Below are 22,026 nucleotides of genomic sequence, written 5' to 3' on the forward strand. Positions count from 1 at the left end.
CATGTACCTGATCTTCTCGCTTATCCCAGTCTTTCTCAGCTGACTGGTTTCCCAAGTGAATTCTGCATAAATAGGTGTTCAGTTGTGATAGGTAGCTAATAAAGGCATGATATTATTGAAGACATATGTCTGTATAATGCTTCCCAAATTACATAATTACATCATCACTCACAATTTTACCCTATATAATTATACACTTATTGGGTGTGATTTCATTCTTAAAGTTGACTTTCTTTTAACTTAGAGGTCATCAGCTACTATTGGCCCCTGGAGGGAGATCACATCACATAAGATTATGTCTTAGCAAAAGGCTTGTTTTCCTTATTGTTATTCACATTTTATAAATACTGCAGAAGCAGGCATCATTTTCCTTTTTAAGCACTAATGTAAAAAGATCTCTGGAAAGACATTGAAATTTTAACAATGTTTAATCTTAAAGTGTGGCATTGTGGCTAAGTCTCATTATCCCTTTTTTGTTTATTTGCTCATTAGTTGCTTTTGTGACACTTCATTTGTAAGGAACTAAAAAACAATTAGAATTTAAAAGTAAAGTTTGAGGAAATTGGAGGAACTTCACCACATTTAAAAATATTTGTGTTTTTCTCTTAAGGCTGATTTAGCTACAATTGTTTCTAGAACCTCACACAAATGTAAAAGTGAACCAGTTTCCCTGGCTGTTTTCCTGGAGATCAGTTAAACTGAGCAGGCAGTGCTCCACCAGGAAGGGCTCTCTATCCCCACCCTCTCATTCCCTTTTTGTGCTAAGACTTTAAAGCATTCAACCGGAAACTCAATGATTTTTTTTTCTCTACAGATTAATACATGTCGACTTACATAAATTACTATTTGTAATGTTTTAAATAATGAATGTGCATTACATAAAGCTTAGGAAATAAAGAACAGGAGTGGAACAACATTTCTTCATAATCTATCCACACAGTCATAACTACCGTTATTAACATTTTGCTATTGTTTTATCTTATTTATATTGTTTTGTAATGTTTATGTTATATGTTCAATTGAAAAACATGCTATTCTTTTTCAGTTACAGTTATAGCATTATCACTTTCCTGTTATTATAAATTCATTTTTATAATTTTTGAAAATAATATTATGTCATACATGTATCACATTTATTTAAACCATCACCATATGTGTGGACGTTCAGGATTTTGCCATAATAAGTAATTCTGCAATTAGCAAATGTACATGTAATTATTTTAATTTTAGTGTCTTTAGTAAGATTGATTTTTATAAGTTAAATTAGTAATGGTTAAAGGTTTTTTGAGGCTTTTGATACATATAATTGTTCATTTAAAACATGGTGATATTTTTTAGTTCCAATAGCAGTACATAAAAATACCTTTTGCAATACTGAATATTCTCATGTATGTATTAGGCATTTGTGTTTCTTTTGTGAATTACCTATTTGTACATCTTGTCCATTTGTAGTCTTAGAGTTTTAAATGGATAATATTACAATGTTAAAATAAAATAGCAAATATAGTATGATTATAAATAAACATAACAAAATATAGTACTACTTACATATAATTTTATTATTTAACTTTAATCTTATATTTTTAAAATTATAATTCATTCATATATATCAATATTTCCTTTATGTTTTTCCTTTGCTTTTACACTTGATCTTAGAAATAATAATAAGAATTATAACCTAGCTAACGATTTTTGAGCCATTGCTATGTAGAAGTTGTATTATATACATTACTTTATCCATACCTCACTATGATACTTTGAGGTGGGTACTACTTCCACCTAATATAAAAGAGAAGGATGTTGAGTGCCTTGTCCAAGATCATGCATTTAGTAAGGGTCCTGGTTCTTCCTGAGTCATACATAGTTTCTTCTTATTTTTCCTGGGTTATTTTGCTATTTAATTCTATTTTTCATCTGAAAAATGATTTTGATGACTTCAAGTGAGGTTGAAAGGTTTTATTTATTTATTTATTTATTTATTTATTTATTTATTTATTTATTTTTGAGATGGAGTCTCGCTCTGTCACCCAGGCTGGAGTGCAGTGACGCGATCTTGGCTCACTGTAGACTCCATCTCCCTGGTTTAAGCAATTCCCCTGCCTCAGCCTCCCGAGTAGCTGGGGTTACAGGTGCACTTCACCACACTGGGCTAATTTTTTTGTATTTTTGGTAGAGACAGGGTTTCACCATGTTAGCCAGGATGGTCATGATCTCCTGACCTCAGGCAGTCTGCCCACCTGGACCTCCCAAAGTGCTGGGATTACAGGCGTGAGCCACTGCTCCCTGCCAAACTTTGTTATTTATAAATTACTAAACAATTTTCCATCACCAGATTTTGAGTAATACCTTCCTTCTCGCTGATTTTATTGCCTCCTGAACTATGCATTAACTTCTTAGACATACTATTTCAAGCAATTTTGCAAGAACTTTCCAAGATCAGTTTATCTTTGTGTTATGTGTTAAGATAACTTTAGATTGACTTGTCTTATTTTAGAATTTATCAGCTATTTTAGTAAGGTATCTGAGATTTAATTTCCCTTGTTTATAATACAAATGTAATGCATGGAATAAATTTATTAATATTTACAATGAATTTGTGAATGAGTATACTAACTATGAGATTTCTACCCTTAAATTTAGTATTCCTTAAAACTACTTTTTATTGTATAGAACAAGTGCAAGTTATACTTTTTTTAATGATTAATAATATTTTAAGGGTTGTTTAGAAGAAAATGCAAAGTTGATATATCTACAATGGATGAAAATAAATTGAATTTTCAACTTTTGTTTTCTGTGCTGCAAAAGATGAACCACTGTGGAACTCAGGCCCCCATCTGGCTGTCTCTCAGAGATTCAGAAACACTGCCATCTCCTGGGGAGATCAAGCAATTGACAGCTTGCGCAACATGGCAGTTTTTGTTTAGCACTACAAAAGACTGCTGTCTCTTTCAAATCCCAGTGTCTGTAAGAAACTGTGGGAACTTTTTTGTATACTTACTACAGCCAACTCAGGGATGTATGGGCTATTGTGCGGAAGGTAAGAAAACATCAGTAATTCACATGACTGTTACTCATGGAACCCTGCCATTTGTACCATTCTCTGGATAGGTTGCACGGAGTCAGTGCAAATCTCAGTAAGACTCGTTCTACCATTATTGTTAGATTGAAGCTGAATTTCTGTTTACGTTGGTCAGATTTCTTTAGGATTCTTTGCCAAGATTGCAAAGTACCCCCAAACATTTGATGTGAAAGCATCAAAGCAGACATCTCACATTTTTCCCCCTGGACATAATGATCGAGTGTGTTAAAAATTCTTTGGTTTCCTGAAGTCCATTCCTCTTTTACTTAAAGGATGAAGAAGGGTGAGTAAAAGTTATCATAAAAATATACATTTTATATTATTTCATCTTTCATTCACCAATATTTATTGAATGTTTATCCTGTGCCAGAAATTATTTAAGGCCTCAAGAGTTAGAGTGATGAGCAAGATAAATGAGATCTCTGCCTTTATGAAACTTGTATTCTAGCGGAATGCTTCAGATAATATCTAAAAAGAAACAGAATATTATTTAAAGATTAAAGTAAATATCCCTAAGTCCTTACTATATAAATATATGAGTAGATAATTAAATAGAAGCAAGGAAACAAAGCTTCTTTAAATAATTACAAATATTTGTTGCTACTACTTCACCTAAAAGATTTTGAATAACTTCCCTCATATTGATTGTTGGCTGCATTTGAGTTGTTTCCAAATAATTGGGTATGACAAGGAAAAAAAAATCTACTAGTTTTACAGTGGAGAAACCTGGCAGACATTACATTAATTAAGTGATTGCAGTTAATTTTACTAGTGATAACACATGTTGACGTCACAGGTCTTCTGATAACATGTAATAATAAGAGCACTTCTGTTTTGTAGTACTCTTCCCCCAAAAGCATAATCCTAGTCGAATCATGAGAAAGTTTATATAAACCCAAATTAAATAACACTAAAAAATACCTGAATAGTACTCTTCAAAAATGTCAAAATTATGAAGAACCAGGAAAGAATAGAAAACAGTCACAGATTAGAAAATGATGAATAACTCAATGGGATATCCTGATTGGGAAAATTGAAAAATTCAGATTAGTAAAATCTGACTACAGTTTTCAGTTTATTTGAGAGTGCAGTCCTAAGGTAAACTTCCTAGTTTTGACAAATATATCATGGCTTTGTAATATGTTAACATTTGTGGAAGATGGATAAGTGCAAATTCTGTATTATTTTTGCAATCTTTATGTGAATCTAAAATCATTCTAAACTAAGAGGCTAATATTTGAGAAATTAATATACCACAAATTAAAGAAAAATGGTCAGTACAATAGGAATGAACTGGCACAAGGATGCTGTCTTACAAAGGGTACCCGAGGAGTTCTCTTTGAGTAAGTGACAAATTTGAGTTGAGCACTGAATGAGGAGAATGAGGCAGTCATGAAAATATGTGGGGAAAAAGAGCTCCAGCAGAAGAATAGACAATGCAGATGTCCTTAAATACGTATGAAGAAGGCAGTTCAAGGAGCTGAAGGAGAAACAATGTGGTAGGAACAGAGAAAATGAATAAATCTTGGGGGATGAGGTTAGAGAAGTAAGAAAAGGTCAGCATCTGTAGGGTCTGAAGTTCCTGGTAAGAACTTAGCTTCAGTCTTTAAAAATCCAATAAGATTTAAGGATTTTATTTTTTTAAGATAAAAATCTTATAGGATTTTTAAAGAGATGAATAATATGATCTAAGGAGTGTATTTGAAAGGTCATTATCCCTGCAGGAAGACTCCAGAAGGCTGTTGCATTCATTCAGGAGAGAGATGGTAGTGGCTTAAAGGAGGGAGGAGTGGAAATGACTCGGACTAGTGGCAAAGAAAAGAGGATATTAAGCTAAGATGTCTTTGGAAACAGAGCTCATGCAATGGATATGAGAAAGGTGGAAAGAGAGAAATCAAGGACAATAGCTATGGTTTTTGCTTGAGCAACTAAAGAGGGAGAGACTAGGGTACAAACACATCAGGTTGGGAAGAGAGAGAAATCAAGAATTCTGTTTTGGGCTGTTATCTAAGAAGGGACATGACATAGATATACACTACATCTCAGACTCATAAGCCTGACACTAGTGGTGTTGACTAAGGATGTTGTGACATGAGAGTCCTGGCTGAGAGCTACCATAACACACCATTCTAGAGCTCACCATAGATAGTTGGACCTAATAAATTTTTTTCTTTATCTCTGTGCTCCACTATGACTATGAACTCTTTGAAAACAAAGTGCCCTTTACATCAGGGTCTCATGACCTAGTGTCCTGAACAAAACAGGGATTCAACAAATGCATATTCACTAGTAATGTTTAATGGAACTAGTGGCCCAATTCCTAAGATACAAAAAGCTCTAAACAGAAAGAAACTACAGAGTGGCGATTTTTACTTAGACTGTTTAGACAATGGTGAAGCTGATAAATGAGGGATTTATTCTATAGATAGGTGAGTGTGCTCATGCATAACCAGTTATAGGAGTAAAATGAACCCCAATTTAGTTACCTAGGTTCAGCCATATATAGAACACTGAAAGTTCTGGGAGACACTCTTGTAGAGAGTGTTATCAAAGCAGACGAACACTTGATTCAGCAACAGTGAACATTTTACTACTGAAAGGTTGTTAGACTCCCCAAGCTAGCCAACTCCAAATAACACAATTATAGCATAAAAGTAAAATCACTTAGTTGGTTATTATAGTAGTTAAAAGGAAACATAGTTTTAGGTTTAAATAACTCAATATATTTATAAATGTGTGTGTGTATATATACACATATATATATACATAAATATTTATATAAACACATATATATACATATATATAAAATATCCAATCTCAAAAATTATTTTGCTCATCATAGTTTTGGAATTGAAACCAGTATTAATAGAAAAATTGATTCCTTTAAGTTTCTAGCATTCCTATTCTCAGAAATCTGTCCCTTAATGTCAGCAAAAATAATAATACAATAAGTTTTCTCCTATGGTTAATTATTTCTTTGAGTTGAAAATATTAAAATAAAAAATTTAATATTTTGATGAGTTTGTAATGCAGTCTTTTTTCTTAAAAACAATGACACACACTCCAATTTCACATTCTGTTTTTAACTACTGTTTTATTTCCAAATGACCTCTAAAGTTGATGTAAATATATCGTTATTGGCCATAATCTCTAAGCAAATAATGCATTATTGTCTACTTTACATGATAATAGAAACTAAGAAAGATAATGTTCTCAGCATATAATTTTATTTCACTGTTCTGAAATACATACTACATTTATGGAAAATTGAATTGTTTAGATTTACTTTATCATTAATTGCAAGGCAAGTAGTTCTATCTTTAAAAAAGAAATAAGGCAAAATTATTGTTTATTATTATACTAAGATCGAAATAATAAACTTATAAAATGTATTAATTCAAATAGGTATTTATTGGCACTATTCCACAAGTATAATAATAGCACACTAATTATTTCACACATATAAACTGCTGGAGTCATGCTTATTTTCTATCCCACACAGCGTCTCCTTAGTATAGAGGGGTGACCAAAACAAATGTGGTCCCTGCCCTCCTGGCACAGAGTATTCATGCAATTATAAATTGCAACTGATGAATGAAAAGATTAAAAATTGCTGTAGAAGAGAACATTGAAGGTGAGAGAGGATAAAATATATAATGAAGCGTCAACCAGCGAAACGTCTAACAAAAGGGCACTGATGCTGAGAGCTGGAGGTTAAACTGTCCTTGGTCAGACAGAAAGCAAGGGAAAGAACAGCTCAAACAGCAGCTGCAGCAAGCGACAGGCCCTGAGGCAATAAGAGTATGTTGTACTCAGAAGAGTGAAAGCCGGACAGAAATATTAGATCTCAATGAGTGAGGGAGAACATAACAAGACAGGGGTTTGAAAGGGCAGCAAGGCCTGATCATTTAGGGAGCTCTGCATTTTGTTCTGTGTGATTGAGAAGCCTATGGAGAATTATCCTGAGGGAGTGAGCTGGTAAACCTTCACATTCCGTACACAGCTGCTGTCCAGCTAAAACTGGCAGTCTGTTTACTAAGAAAGGGCAGCATCTGCTCAGTTTAGTACAGCTAGTGCCATTCATTAGGAAGGACAAAATCCAGAGAGATGCATCAATCAATCTCATTGGGTGGCCAAGACAAGAGTTTTTGAAAAACCTTAAGAAATTTTTTTGGCACTCTTGTCATAAAAAATATTTAATTTTTATAAATCTTCCTATAGTGTTACCAAATATTTGTGGAAAATTCTGTGTTTCATGGAAAAACCATTGATTTATCTATATTAGTTTAAGAAACATTGACAACTATTAAAAAAGAAAACAAAACTTTCACACCAAGCAATGCCATAAAATACAAATAATCACTTCATCAGAAATATTTTTTACACTGAATTTAATAACGTAATATTAAAAATTTGTATTTTATGATATCCCTTCCAAATTTAAAATATTTTCTGTTTTGTTAATGTCACTACCATCCACTCAATTTCCTAACCCAGAACACTCTAAAGTACCTTATAATCTCCACATTCAAGTCCTCTAAGTATTTAGGGAGAAGGAATTCTGGGAGACAATTGTTATTTTTTACTCTTAATGTCTGTTAACCAAACATATGCATGAATTATTCTTCCTGATTTGCTGATAGAAGCTTGCCTTGGAATATCATTTAGAACTTAAATTAGACTGCATAGATAGCAAACAAAAATGACAGTCACCTAATCTACTTAAGAGTTTCTTTTTCTTGCTGAACAAATATCTGGAGCAGGTGTTCTCTGCTGATGGCGATTTGGCCACTTTACAATGTCAGGCTGAGGTCTCTGAAAAGTCACTAATCTTTTCCTTCATGGTGACAGAATGAAGCTCCAGTTTTAGCTTCTTTATCTGCATTTAGACAGGATAAAAGAGAAAGTTCAAAAGGTGAAAGAGAGCTTCTGCTAACTGAAATTTACTCCCCTTTAAGGAGCTTATTTGGAAAAAGCCTTCTTATCATAACTACTTTAGAAGAATTCCCAGGATCATCTCTATCTTCGAAGGCAGTCTATTAAATGTCATTTTTTTACTTGGACATATTGCTCTCTACGACCAACAGCCCCTATCTAGCTAGGAGTCAATATATTTAATTTTAAAATCACCAAAACAGCAAATAGTAGAGAGTAAAATTTCACTTTAATATCATAGTCTCATGAAGACGTTTTGATCCTCACAGAATTCATATGTATGTGTATACACACAATAGATCTATCCCTACAGCCTTCTAGAGGTCAAATAAGAAAAAATATTAATTACAATTAATTGTAATCAAAGCCATTCTAAAAAGGTTATATATTTGAAATATTATTTATTTAGAAGACTCTATGAAAATATACATCTTTGTTATATTTTTTTGTATTTCCACTTAGCAAAGTAGTTAGGTCCTTATACTACATGTGAAGTGGCATCGTATCAATTAAAGTTAGCCTGTGTAGACTATGAGAAGTTAAAGATGTATACGATATCCCCTAAAGCTTCCACTAAAATAAAACAAAACATTATAACTAATTAGGTAACAAGGGGTATAAAATGGAATCATAAAATATATTCCATATTTTTCAGTGGAGATAAAAATAAAAAGTGGAACAAAGCACTAATAGAATAAATAGAACACGGATAGCAGCATGGTGGATTTAAACCTCACAATATTGTTAAATAATTGTGGATATTGTAAGGTTTAAGTCCACCATGTGGCTATACATATTTATATATGATTTATATATATATATATATTAGGTTGGTACAAAAGTAATATATATAAATATATATAGTATATATGATATAAACCCCCCAACTGAAAAGCAGAAATTGCCAAATTGGGCAAAAAAGCAAGACCCAACTATAGGCTGCCTAGAAAACTCATTTAAAAAGTAAGGAAAATGTGTTCCAAAGTATAAGGATAGAAGAAGATATACGTAGGTAACATTAATCACAAGATATGTAGAGTGGGTATATTAATATTAAGCATAGTAGACTCAAAAGCAAAACATATTCCTAGGAAAAACAAGGGGTCATTTCCTAATAATAAAATGTTCGGTTCAGTAAAAGAATATGACAGTTTCAAATGATGAAACACCTAATAACAAATTCAAAATACATAAACAAAACTGAGAGACCTGCAAGGAGAAATAGACAAATTTGCGATTATTACTGGAGATCAACACGTCATCTGTCAATAATTGATCAAGCATGTAGACACTAAAACAGCAAAAATGGAGGAGACCATAATACTCTTTCAACCAGTTTGACGTAAATGACATGCAGAAAAGACTTCACAAAATAGCAGCATAAATGTTCAAGTACATAGGAAAATATTACCATGTAAAGCCATATTCTGGGCCCTAAATTAAGAAAATTAGAATATCACAAAAAATCGAAGTTCATTAAAATTAAAACCCACTAAGTGTCTATATTGAACAACAAGAAAAGTCACAAATTGAAGACCCTAGTTTGTACATTAACTGATTAGAAAAAGAAGCACAAATGAGACTCCGAGTAAGCAGATGAAAGGAAACAGAGTAAAAATAAATGCGATAGAATATACAAAAACAACAGAGAAAATTCAATAGAATAAAAAACTGGTTATTTCAGAGATTCGATAAAATGAATAATTCTCTAGCCAGTCCGATCAGTAAAAAAGAAAAAAAAAAAAGACAGACATTACCAATATCAAGAATAAGAGCAGTGATACAACCACAGATTCTGTATGTAATAAAAAAATAGTTATTATAAACAACTCTATGCCAATAGAGTTGAAAACCGATGACATAGACAAATTTCTTAAAATATACAGACTACACATATTCATATAACAAAACTTGCACTTATAACTTCTAATTATATAAAAATAAAATAAAATACACAGTCAACCAACGTTCACTCAAAAATAAACAGATAACTTCAGTGGCCCTGTATCTATTAAAGGAATTATATTTCTAGTTAAAAATCTATCTCACAATGAAAACCGCATGCCCAGATGGCTTCAGTTGGGAATTTTTCCAAACATTTAATGTAGAAATAATACCAATTTTACACAAACTCTTCTAAACTTCTGTCGGGCCGGCATTACTCTTAACACTATAACTAGACATAGACATTAAAAGAAAACTATATAACAATATCCCTCATGAATAATAAATGTAGATGACATGATCACCTATTTTGCAAACCTAATGGAATCTATAAAATAGCTACTGGAGCTATTAAGTGGGCTTAGCAATGTTGAATGAGAAAAAGATCAACGTTTAAAAATCATTTGTATTTTTTCATACTAGCAATTAACAATCAGAAATTGTATCTAAAAATACCAATTATAGCACCAAAAATATAAGACACTCAGTAATAAGTATGGCAAAGGATGTGTAAGACCTTTACAGTGAAAACTACAAAACTTTGTTGAGAAAAATTATATAAACCTAAGAAAATGGACAGATAAACCTTGTTCGTGGTCAAAAGACATGATATTAAGATATCACTTCTCCTCCAATTGACTATAGTTCCAAAATTGTCCTAACGAATATCACAACAAGCTTTCATGTAGAAATTTACAAACTCATTCTAAAACTCATATAAAAATACGAAGAACTTATAATACCTAAAACTATTTTGATAAAGAAAACAGTTGGAGAATTTATATTATCTGACTTCAAACTTACCCTAAAGTTACAATAATGTAGATAATGTGGTAACTGCATGAGGATAGATAAATAAGTCAATGGAAAAGAATAGAGAGCCCAGGAAAACACCGACACACACAGTAAACTTATCTTAAACACAAGAATAGATCCAATTTTATAGAAAAAAGAGTTGTGTTTTTAGTAAATTGAATATTCATATGCAAAAATAACTTTGATTCATATCATCAAAACACAGTAAAAAGAAAAACCCACCTCACAATCATCAAAGACTCAAATCTCAATTATAAAAGCTAAAAATACAAAGCTTGAGAGAATACTTTCACTTTCAGGTGAAAATATTTGTGATCTTAGATTAGACAAATATTTTTAAAATATAATATTAAAATTGTGATCCATTAGAAAATATAAACTGGACTCGATCAAAATTGTGAATTTCTACTCTTCTGCTCATTGAAAGACACTGAAGGAAAATGAAGAGAGAAGCCATAGCTTGGGAAAAAATATTTGCAATTCATATATCTGATGAAGAATTGGATCCAAAATATATGAGTAACTCTCAAAACCCAATAATAAGAAAACAATTTTGTAATAAGATTTGAGCAGACACTTCTCCAAAGAGGACATAATAATGGAAAATGGGCACATAAAAATGTGCTTAACATCATTGGTCATTAGTTAAACGGATTTATATCCACAATGAAATACCATTATATTATATATACAATTTAAAAAGATTGACCATACTACAGATGGCAAGGCCACGGAGCAACCAGAATTGCTGTATTCTGCTACTGGGAGTGTAAAATGGTACATTCAAACATTAGGAAATAATTTGGCAATTTCTTAAAAGAGTAAACATATACTTCCATATGACACAGCCATTCCATTCTTACATATTTGCCAAGAGTAATGAATGCAAATGTTTTTAAATAGTTTTCTATATGAATGTTCAAAGCAGCTATATTCAAAATAGCGAAAAACCTGGAAAAAACCCACAAATATCCATCAACGGGTTAATGGATAATCAAATTATGGTAAGCCTGTACAATGAAATACTACTTTTTCAATAAAAGGGAAAGAACTATATTTGTAGGATGGCTTCACGGTAAGAAAAAAAGAAGAAACTATTGAACAGTCAAAAACATAGATGAATCTCAAACATATATGAGGAATGCAATTTTCTAGACATAAAGTCCATAGTGTACAATTATATTTATATAAAGTTCTAGAAAATATAATCTAAACTGTATAATAGAGCAGATAAGTTGCTGTCTACGAATGTGGAGGAGTGGCAGGCAGAAGGATTACAAAAGGACAGAGAAACTTTTGGAGGTGATGAAAATACTGTTATCTTGATTATTGTTAGATTTTAGTGGGTGTATTCATATGTCAAAACGTCATTAATTACACTTTAAATACATTCAATCAATTATACCTCGATAACGCTATTAAAAAAGAGAGAAAGAAAGTCCCAAAGTTAAGCAAGCCACGTAGCCATCATGTCAGAGTAGAGCAAGAGCAAAGACCCCTAGGAAAGAGTTTTTCTGGCATGTTGGAAGGATGTAGATGAGACCATTGTGTCAGAATAGGATGCATGCAATAAATATCCCTATTTTATGGACAAAAAGAATTGCTCAGAGAAAACAGGCACTTGTCCAACATCACAGGTGGTGACTAGTAAAGCTAGGTTGATCTCAGGACGCTTGCATGCTCAACGAGGATATTCTACAACCTGTTATTGATGTCTCATCATTGCAGTTTTCTGCTCCGTCCTCTTCTCCATATCTTATATTTGTTTCTCCCTCTGCTTGGACTTCTTACAAATCTTTACTGCTTCATGATGCAGGTCAGGCATCTCTTTTCTTTATAGTGTTCGTTGTGCTAACCCAAGTTGGTTGTGCAGCCCAACAGTGTTCCACTACTGTGCATAGGATATCAAATGTTGCGCATTTTACATGCTTTGAAACTAGATTTCCACTTGTTTGCTTCCTTTCTTGACAACTATTACTTTATTATAGTTTAATTATTGGCATATGGTTGAATCAGGAAGAAACAGAAGGTTTTAAGCAGAATGGTTTATTTTCTTCCTTGCTAATGTTTCTAGAGATTCTCAATTGTCTAATCCTAATACTAAATATTTCAGCCAAGGTGCTGGCTGTATTCTATGAAAGCAATCTGGGAAAAGCAAATAGAAGAAAGAAGAAAAGATAATAAACCCCCCAAACACAGATGTGGCACAGTTCTTGGGAGTCCTTGGGCAAGAAAATAGTGTATTTTGGACCCATGTTTTATAGGAATACTGCATTCTTTTATATATACATGTACATGTCTAGTAGTTAAGGTAACTTCAAATCTGTTTGGCTTGCACATAACAAAAAAACAACTGAAAATAATGTAAAAGATAATCACATCTAAGGGTTTTAGGATATGTCATTGGATCTGAAGAAGAGTTACGGAGGAAAGTCTCAGAAAGTGTGAGAAATAGATCAGCTTTCAGATATTAGCAACAGTAGTAGTCTAGACATTCATATAGAGCTCCGTCATTAACTTGACTCTGCTTCCAGCTCCTTGTCTTTTAGTTTAAATACTAAATTCTTTCAAGAAGCAATCTGATGAGCCTACCTTTGTTTAGGTAGTTGCTCTTGTATCAATTAACTGTATTCAGTACATTGGGTTGTAAGTATTACCACCTCTGTCCTTGGCTCATTGGTGGTGTAATCCTGTAAATGAGTATAGGGGAATCAATTACCAAGGAACTGGCATAAAACCAACTGTTGTATACGTTTCTGGAGATTGTAGTGTGTTTCACTATTATTTTACATTTCACATATACCCTATAAATCCCCCACATGCATAGTCCTCCATCCCCATTGTCGACGTCCCCCACCAGAGTGCTACATTTGTTATAATTGATGACCTACATTGACACACCATTATCACCTAGTCTATAGTTTACATTAAGGTTCACTCTTGGTGTTGTAAATTCTACGGGTTTGGGCTGGGTGCAGTGGCTCACACCTGTAATCCCAGCACTTTGGGAGGTCGAGGTGGGTGGATCATGAGGTCAGGAGAGCAAGACTATCCTAGCTAACAAGGTGAAACCTCATCTCTACTAAAAATACAAAAAAAAAAAAAAAAAAAAAAAAAAATTAGCCGGGTGTGGTGGTGGGCGCCTGTAGTCCCAGCTACTCGGGAGGCTGAGGCAGGAGAATGGCGTGAACCCGGGAGGCAGAGCTTGCAGTGAGCCGAGATGGCGCCACTGCATTCCAGCCTGGGTGATAGAGCGAGACTCCATCTCAAAAACAAAAAAAAAACAAACAAAAATTCTATGGGTTTGGACAAATTTCTCATAACATGTATCCACTATTATAGTGACATACAGACTATATGTCAGTATGTTTAGGTAGTTTCACTACCCTAAAAATTCCCTATGCTCTGCCTGTTCATCCTTCCCTCTGCTCAACCCCAGACAACCAGGTCTCTTTCTACTGTCTCCATAGTGTGGTCTTTTCCTGGATTTCAAATAGTTGGAATCACTTAGTAGGTAGCCTTTTCAGATTGGCTTCTTTCACTTAATATTCATTTAAGTTTCCTACATGTCTTTTTGTGGCTTGATAGCTCAATTCTTTGTAAGGCTGAATAATAGTCCATGCTGTCTATATGTACAACAGCATATCCATCTACCTACTGAAGAACATCATGGTTGCTTCCAAGTTTGGGCAATTATGAATAAAGTTGCTATAAACTTCCATATGCAGGTTTTTGTATAGAAATAAGTTTTCAGCTCCTTTGGGTAAACATAGAGGAGCATGATTTCTGTGTCGTATGCTAAAAATATGTTTAGTTTTGTAAGAAACCACTAAACTGTTCTCCAAAATAGCTGTACCATTTTGCGTTCTCACCAGCACATGCTGCTCCACATCTTCGCCAGCATTTGATATTGTCAGTGTTTCATTATTTAAAAATGCAGATTTATACTTAGAAAATAAGATATTAAAGCTTTGATTGTTTTGAGATATGATTCCTTATCTTTCATTTGATTTCACCCTTAAAAGGAAAAAATGTGTTATGAAATAAGAGAAGAATTAAGAAAATCTTAGTCTGTATTATAACAACCTCCAATAAATTGTCATCTTGGATATATGTAGATTTATATCTTCATGCCCAGCTGAATAATTATACAAACCTTAACCTTTGGCAGCTATTTCTGATGCACAATTACACCCATGTGGCTCTGATGAAACTGAAATAGGAGGTGATTGTGTTCGTAAGTATCATATTTTGCTTTTTAATAATGTTTTTAGAAACTAGACTATTTCAACATATAATTATATTCTGCAGCTTTGGATGTTGAATTATACTGATATTTGACATAACCAAAGTCTGGTAGCTATCAAAAATAAAAATAACTTTATTGTGCCTTTAAGAAATAGTCCTCGAGTTGGCAGAGGTACCAAGAGTTAGGCAAATGTGTGTGTATTAGTAGAATCTTTCATAAGAAAATTTGGCAGTTCATACCAACATTCTTAAAACTCCCTATGTGTTTGTACCTAATAATTCTACTTTCAAAAATATGTCTTAGAGAACTATTTAGGGAAGTGTGCGAGCACAATATTTGTAACAGAATTTGTCTAATAATGTTTTTAAAAGCCTGCAACATCCAGTAACTGCTGATTGGCTGATTGATTCAATATTTCTGATACATAAACACTGACAAAATATTTTGCAAACACCATTAAAATATAGAAGTATATTATACAACAGCACCCTTTTTTTTTTTTAAGGGAACGATTGTATTTGTGTCAAATAAATCTTGAAAGATAAACATCAGTGATGTTAATAGTGATCAAAATTTTTCTCTTCCTTTCAATGTATATCTTTTATTTTCTATTTTTTAAATGTTTTAAAGGTTTTTCAGGTATTAAGAAATCCTCTTACTATAATATGCCTTAAGATAAATTAAGTAGATTATCTAAGTGATAAAATGTATGTCATCTACCTACATTATGGGCAGAAATTAAAATTATTTATTGAAATATTAACCTTTTATGGGATTATTAGCCTTATCATATTTTCTGTTAGCCAAATATGATATCTGAAATTCATGAGAGACTGTTGATATATAATTAATTTAATTAACAGAGGTGTTTTATATGGTGGAACAAGCCATAAATACATTAAATAAATCAGGATAGATCATATGATGTTCAAATATCAGGCCTAGAAATGATTATACTTGTTATTTTAAAAAGAGTTTTATAATAATCCTCAAAATTTATCACTCTGAATTGATTTTTTATGCTCTATTTCACGCTCTATTCCAAATGGTTTTTCTAGCCCCTTTTTTCTGTATATTTTGACAACCTATTATTGTATGTGAAGGTCAGTTTAATTAAGCCCTGTGATTTGAGTTCATAAAGTAATAAAACAATATTCATAATAGCAGCATTAAATATAAAATGCAATTATTTGACTACTCTGCATAATAGATGTAAATTCTCTTTACAATATATATGTATTATAGCAAAATCACATTTTTCTCTTGAATAAATAATAAATTTCACCTACTTATTATGCTCTTTGGAACATTTATGCAATTAATTAAAAAAACTCTGCTATATAAATTGTACACAGTTGGAGGAAGTAACACTAAATAAAAGTATTGAGTCGAAAGTCAATAGATAAAGCTTCATGATAAAATGGAAAATGTATTAATATATTTAATACATACTAATATTAGAATTGACAAAGGAATACTAATTTTTATTTTCTAAGCAGAAATAATTTATCTGTTGTTTCTAAACCTTTTTCTTTAAATATAACAAATTTTCTTTGATCTATATGGTTGAAAGTAATGATCAATCTGCCCAAATAGTTCTCTATTTAAAGTGTTGATTCAAACATTTTAATTGTCATGAATTATTTTTTTCAGTCATTTGTCTTCTCGTATTCTTAATAATCATTTCCATAGAGAGCTTTTCCCTGTTTTAAAATAAATGTCCTTTTCCTAGTATATTTAAGGATAGCTTTTTACTCAGCTATATGATATTTAAAGATCAAATATATATTCAAAAGTAATTTGTTATTTCCTTCAAGTTTGAATATACTGCTTTGGTCTGATGTTTAGAATGTTTAGTAAAATATTCATTTACTAGATAAATTTGAAAATAATTCGTCATTGGGACTATAACAAAATAACACTGTAAAATATCTAAAAGTACATTTTCTCCACAGAAAAGATTTTAAGGCCTTTCCAGAATTTTCCAAAATCTACATGGCAAGGCTGAAAGATTGTTTTGTGATTGTCCTAAAATTAGCATATTTATAAAATAGAAAAATTATACATTTTAGAACATTTTAAAATCTTCTTTTACAAATTTACCACTCAGATATTTTTCTCCTTTCTAAAACAGAACAAAACTAAACTAAAAACTTATCCAGAAAACTTTCAGATCCGCAGATTTGATTTTGCAAATGCCCAGAGTTCAAAACCATATAAAATCTTCCTGTGAGTTCCTAGAGGAAACTTCAAATTTCTTTAACCTCAGAAAAATGAAAGCATTAAGATATTTCACCAAGATAGTATAATCACCTCTGCAGTGAACAACTCTTTCAGCCCAGAGTAATGATGAGTTGAGTTATAAGAGAAAACTGTAAGAGTAAAAGAGAAAGTCATTTTATTTTACATTCTTGTGACTATTTCTCATTATAACAAGGAATTATAATGTACTGAACCTTAATTTTGTTGTTCCATCTGTTAGAAAAGATAATTGCTTCAAATAACACAAATTTCTTTTCAAGAGCTAGACTTTTCAAAGGCAGGTATTCAACCTGCATTAATATAAGCTTGAGCTCCTAAGTTGCTTGGCTATCAATACTTGTGTGATTATGGGTCAGACTATGAATGTATTACTTTGTGGATTGTTAGAAATAATCATTTTTCTAAATTTAGTTTGCTTTTTCGTAAGATAAATCCCAGAGTTACAGTCTTTGAGTGCTTTTTCCATAAGCCAGTCTCCATTGTCTAAGATTCCCAGTTACAAGTTATGCATTTTCTCCCCAGGTCAGCTGACTGTCTCATTGCCACCTCCACCTGCAGGAAGGCCAGAGGTTCTGGTGGAGTTGATTGAGTCCAGGCTTTTCTGTAGGTGTTCTTTTGATGTTCCCCCTACAAACAACTCAGTGGGATTTCACATAGCTTGGTCTAGGCTTTCTTCTCAAGAAGTCAAAGAAGAGCTGAAACAAGAGACCACAGTTCAGGCATGCTCTCTTTTAGAACTTGATGGCATAAATCTCAGACTTGGAGACAGGGTATGTTAAAAAACAGTTGGATTTTATTTTCATGAATATACTGATTTTCAAACACAATTTTTAAACATCATATCCTAAAAATAGATTTTGTCCCCAGAGTATAAAGCACTAACTTTTTTTTTTGTTTTTTTTTCCTTGCAATTGTACTAATTCTAATGTCAACTGGATGAGTCAGTGATCTTAGTGACTATATATGAATATATCATTTTAGTAATTTGCTGATTATTATTGATTAATCCTTATACATATATGTCTCTCTCAGGTTTTAAAATTATATACATTTATTCTAGAAAAAATGTTTTAATTTTTTTAAATGATGATATCACTTTTTAAGTACTTTGCTTTTTTATTGAGACGGAGTCTCGCTCTGTCACCAGACTGGAGTGCAGTGGCGTGATCTCGATTTGGTGCAACCTCTGCCTCCCGGGTTCAAGCGATTCTCCTGCCTCAGCCTTCCGAGTAGCTGGGACTACAGGCGTGTGCCACAATGCCCGGCTAATTTTTGTATTTTTAGTAGAGATGAGGTTTCATTATGTTGGTCAGATGGTCTTGCTCTCTTGACCTCGTGATCTGCACGCCTCGGTCTCCCAACGTGCTGGGATTACAGGCATGAGCCACTGTGCCCGCCCTTAAGTACTTTTTAAAACATCCTAAATAAAAAGCCTACTATACTTTTTGTTGAGATTTGAATAAGTAATATTTTGTAATGATCGGATTTTTCTCAAATATCAAGTAAGCTTTTAAATTATTTAATTCTTTTATTATCTCTATATACTATCTATGACGAATTAAAATTAGGATTTTAAAAATGATAATTTACACGTTTTCTCCAAAATTGAACTGCTAAGTGATTATTTTTTAATTATATCCCTAGATATTCTGTAGCGCTTCTGTCTTTTTCTTGGAGAATCCACATGTACAAAGTATAGCCATAGAAAGCCAAGAATTTTTTGCAGGCATTAAGGTACGTAGCAGTAAGGATGCATCAGAAAGATTATTCCTCTGGAACTATGTTTCCCAAACTGTAATCTGTCCATGCTAGTTTCTGTACCTCATCACAGACTGAATCAGAATGTTGAGACCCATGAGTCCCTGTATTTGAAGAAAAGCCCCAATAATTCTAATGCACAACAAAGTTTGAGGGGTCCTGTTAACTAAAGTTGAGATGTACTTTCAATTTTTAAAGAAATATCTCAAATTAGAGTAAAGCAAAAGGTCTAGTCTTCTAATTCATTCCATCATGTAACTAAAGTTAGCCTAGTGATATTTAGTTATCATGCATTTTGGAAGACAGATCCCAGGCCAAGTAGCAGAGTCTCTGACTGGAGTAGAATTGACCCAGAGCTATGAGTTTTATGGACTGCAAAGATTGAGCTAACTAAACAGAGGAGATTTGGTTGTTACTGGTAGCACCAGAACCAAGAACTGAAGAGCTATTCTAACAGATGAGCAGAGGTGACAGGGAATTAATAAGCAGTGGAAGATGTGTGGGCAATATCAAAAGGCAGGCAAGCACTGTGAACCTGGAAGGTCTCACACACAGGACTCAAGTTTGACCTAGATTCATTTCTAGTTCAATGACAAGATGAGGTAAATGATAAGATTGTGACAATAGGACTCAGGACAAGAATAAACCCTGTTTATGAATAAAGTCCATGTACACACAGTAGGAACTAGGAAAAGAAGTGAGAAGAGTGGACCACATTGTCAGAATTGCATAACTACAGTGTGAGGGGAAGCAGAGGTCAAGCCTTGGGAATACAGGAACGTTTTAGTTTACATTGGTTAGCATTCAGCAGACAGTGTCAGGGGTCAAAGGTCAGCACCCCCACCCTTGTACCGTTTCTGATTAGGCTAACAGGGAGAATATTCAGTTCTGTTTTGAGAGCTAGCCAAGACTCCAGACTGCACGAAAATATTCCTGCCTCAAAAAAGGATTGGCCTGTGAATGAGAATAGGGCCAATCCTGGGTTGCAGCAGTTCTCAGGAAGTCCAACTCTGGAAATCAGATGCTGAGAAATAGGCTAAGTGTTGAGATATTTCTAGTGACAACAATAATTTGATTTATGTATTAAAAGTACTTAAGTTTCTAATTGAGATAGTGAGTATTAATCCTTAAGGAAAACAGAGTCTTCTGTTGGTGTGTCAGTAAACATTAGCAATAAAATAGAAGAAAACAGAAATATTTCTTTCCTCTTCACTTTCCAGTGCTCACCACAGAACCAGAATCATTGAAGCAGGCTTGGATATGATTTGCCAAATGTGTTGGGGAACCAAAGTGAGTCAAACTCAGAGTAGTGCAGCAGCTCCATGTATTCCTGTGTGTGCTGCTTGTATTTTCGTAGGTTTGATTTTAATGGTCTCGCTTAGTTAAAATATTCTAGGGCTTAAGTTATTACCAGCTCATTTAGCAAAATATGTGCTGTTGAGAAAAATGCCCTTTCAAAATTGTGCCTTAGAAATAAATTGTATTTTAACATAATTTTTCTACATATTTTCTCATACCAGCTACAGCCTGAATTGAGCACCATATCAGAGGATGGGAAAGAATACTACCTAAGGATAGAAAGCACAATTCCTATTATTTGTTCTGAATTTAGTGAGCTTGATCAAGAATGCAAAATCTCATTAAAACTGCAAACTATTGATCAAGGTAATATACTAACTTTATTTAATCTTATTATTAGATTGCAAACAATAATGCTTTTTTTCCTGTAGGAAAAGTCACTGGAGTGTACTCATATAATAAATCATGTTGCATGTTGACCTCAAATTTTAGCCCAATCATATTACTAATACTGGGCCAAATTGATGATTGCCGAAGCAATTCACATTTCTTCTTGGCTGAAAGCATACATTAAAAAAAAAAGAAAAAGAATCGCAAATAATCTCCTCTTCATTATCATCTTTCTCCTCTCGCTCCTCTTTTTTTCTCCTATTTTTTTCTCAGTCTCCTGTTTATTCTTCTCTTTGCTTTGTTTACAGAAATGGAGGGAAAACTGCTCTTTAAGATTTTTCAAATAATCCTCAATGAGGGACATTTGATAAGTTACGTTAAAAGTTAAGCTTATGAAATATAGATCTCATAATGCATCCTTCAGGCTTCTCTCCCTAATGTACATTTATGTTTGGGATCTCGTGTCTTAAAATTCTTCTATTTCAATTACTAAATATATGGATGTTGTGATACATGGCCACGTATGTGTCGATGGGTAGAGTGAGGAAATCCTCCCACATAACAAGATAGAATATGCGAGGACAAACCATGCATAGCCATGATTGGCTTATGTTCTTTTTCCCACTGAGCCTCTGATGTAGAGATCAAAGCAAGTTGCAGATACATAAATTAAAATGTAACCTTTAAGAGACATTACAATTTCATCAGCATACCACATACATTTTCACCATAGAACATACATTATCTTTAGTAAATATACCAAACACAAGGTATCTATAGACCTGCATGTCTATATTATAAATAATTAAATCAGAGAAACAAGAGGATTAAAAAACTCCAGGAGAGAGAGAGAGAATCATTTGGAATGATGCACTCAAGAAAAGAGATGGCTAAAGAGATAGAGGAATTAAGAGCGGTCATCTTAGGATTGTTGACAGTAAACAGGCTCAGATAATACCCACCTACTCACTCAGGTTTCAGAAGCACCAGGAGCAACACTATATTTTTAATTACAGCCCAGACATATTAAGTTATACCCTCTCTCTTGGACTATTTGACACAATTCTACTTCAAGTTAGCTCTGAAAAGCATATTATGCAAATATTACTACAGTTTATGGAGAGAACAGAAAGAGGATGATGTTAATTGATATTTTCCAAAATCATGTCAGTCAAAGATTTCCTTCAGTTACAGGTATACTTTAAAATATATTTTCATGCTTTCAATTCTTTCAACAAGGCATGCATTGCTAAAATAATATAATAATAGCCTAAATATATTTCTACATTTTAGA

The 22,026-nt window shown here is 32.9% G+C and overlaps 1 protein-coding gene across 1 annotated transcript in view; it reads left to right on the plus strand.

Moving 5' to 3' along the window:
* The window catches only part of VWDE (von Willebrand factor D and EGF domains), a 77,557-nt gene that overhangs the window by 11,068 nt on the left and 44,463 nt on the right, over positions 1-22,026 (plus strand). Inside the window, exons 3-7 of the mRNA XM_026448897.1 lie at positions 2,806-3,037; positions 14,946-15,011; positions 17,808-18,055; positions 18,930-19,019; positions 20,564-20,708. Of these exons, the coding sequence (XP_026304682.1) occupies positions 2,806-3,037; positions 14,946-15,011; positions 17,808-18,055; positions 18,930-19,019; positions 20,564-20,708 (781 nt within the window). The remainder of the gene's footprint in view (positions 1-2,805; positions 3,038-14,945; positions 15,012-17,807; positions 18,056-18,929; positions 19,020-20,563; positions 20,709-22,026) is intronic.

This window comes from Piliocolobus tephrosceles, chromosome 8 (genome assembly GCF_002776525.5).
Source record: "Piliocolobus tephrosceles isolate RC106 chromosome 8, ASM277652v3, whole genome shotgun sequence".
Lineage (NCBI taxonomy): Eukaryota > Metazoa > Chordata > Mammalia > Primates > Cercopithecidae > Piliocolobus > Piliocolobus tephrosceles.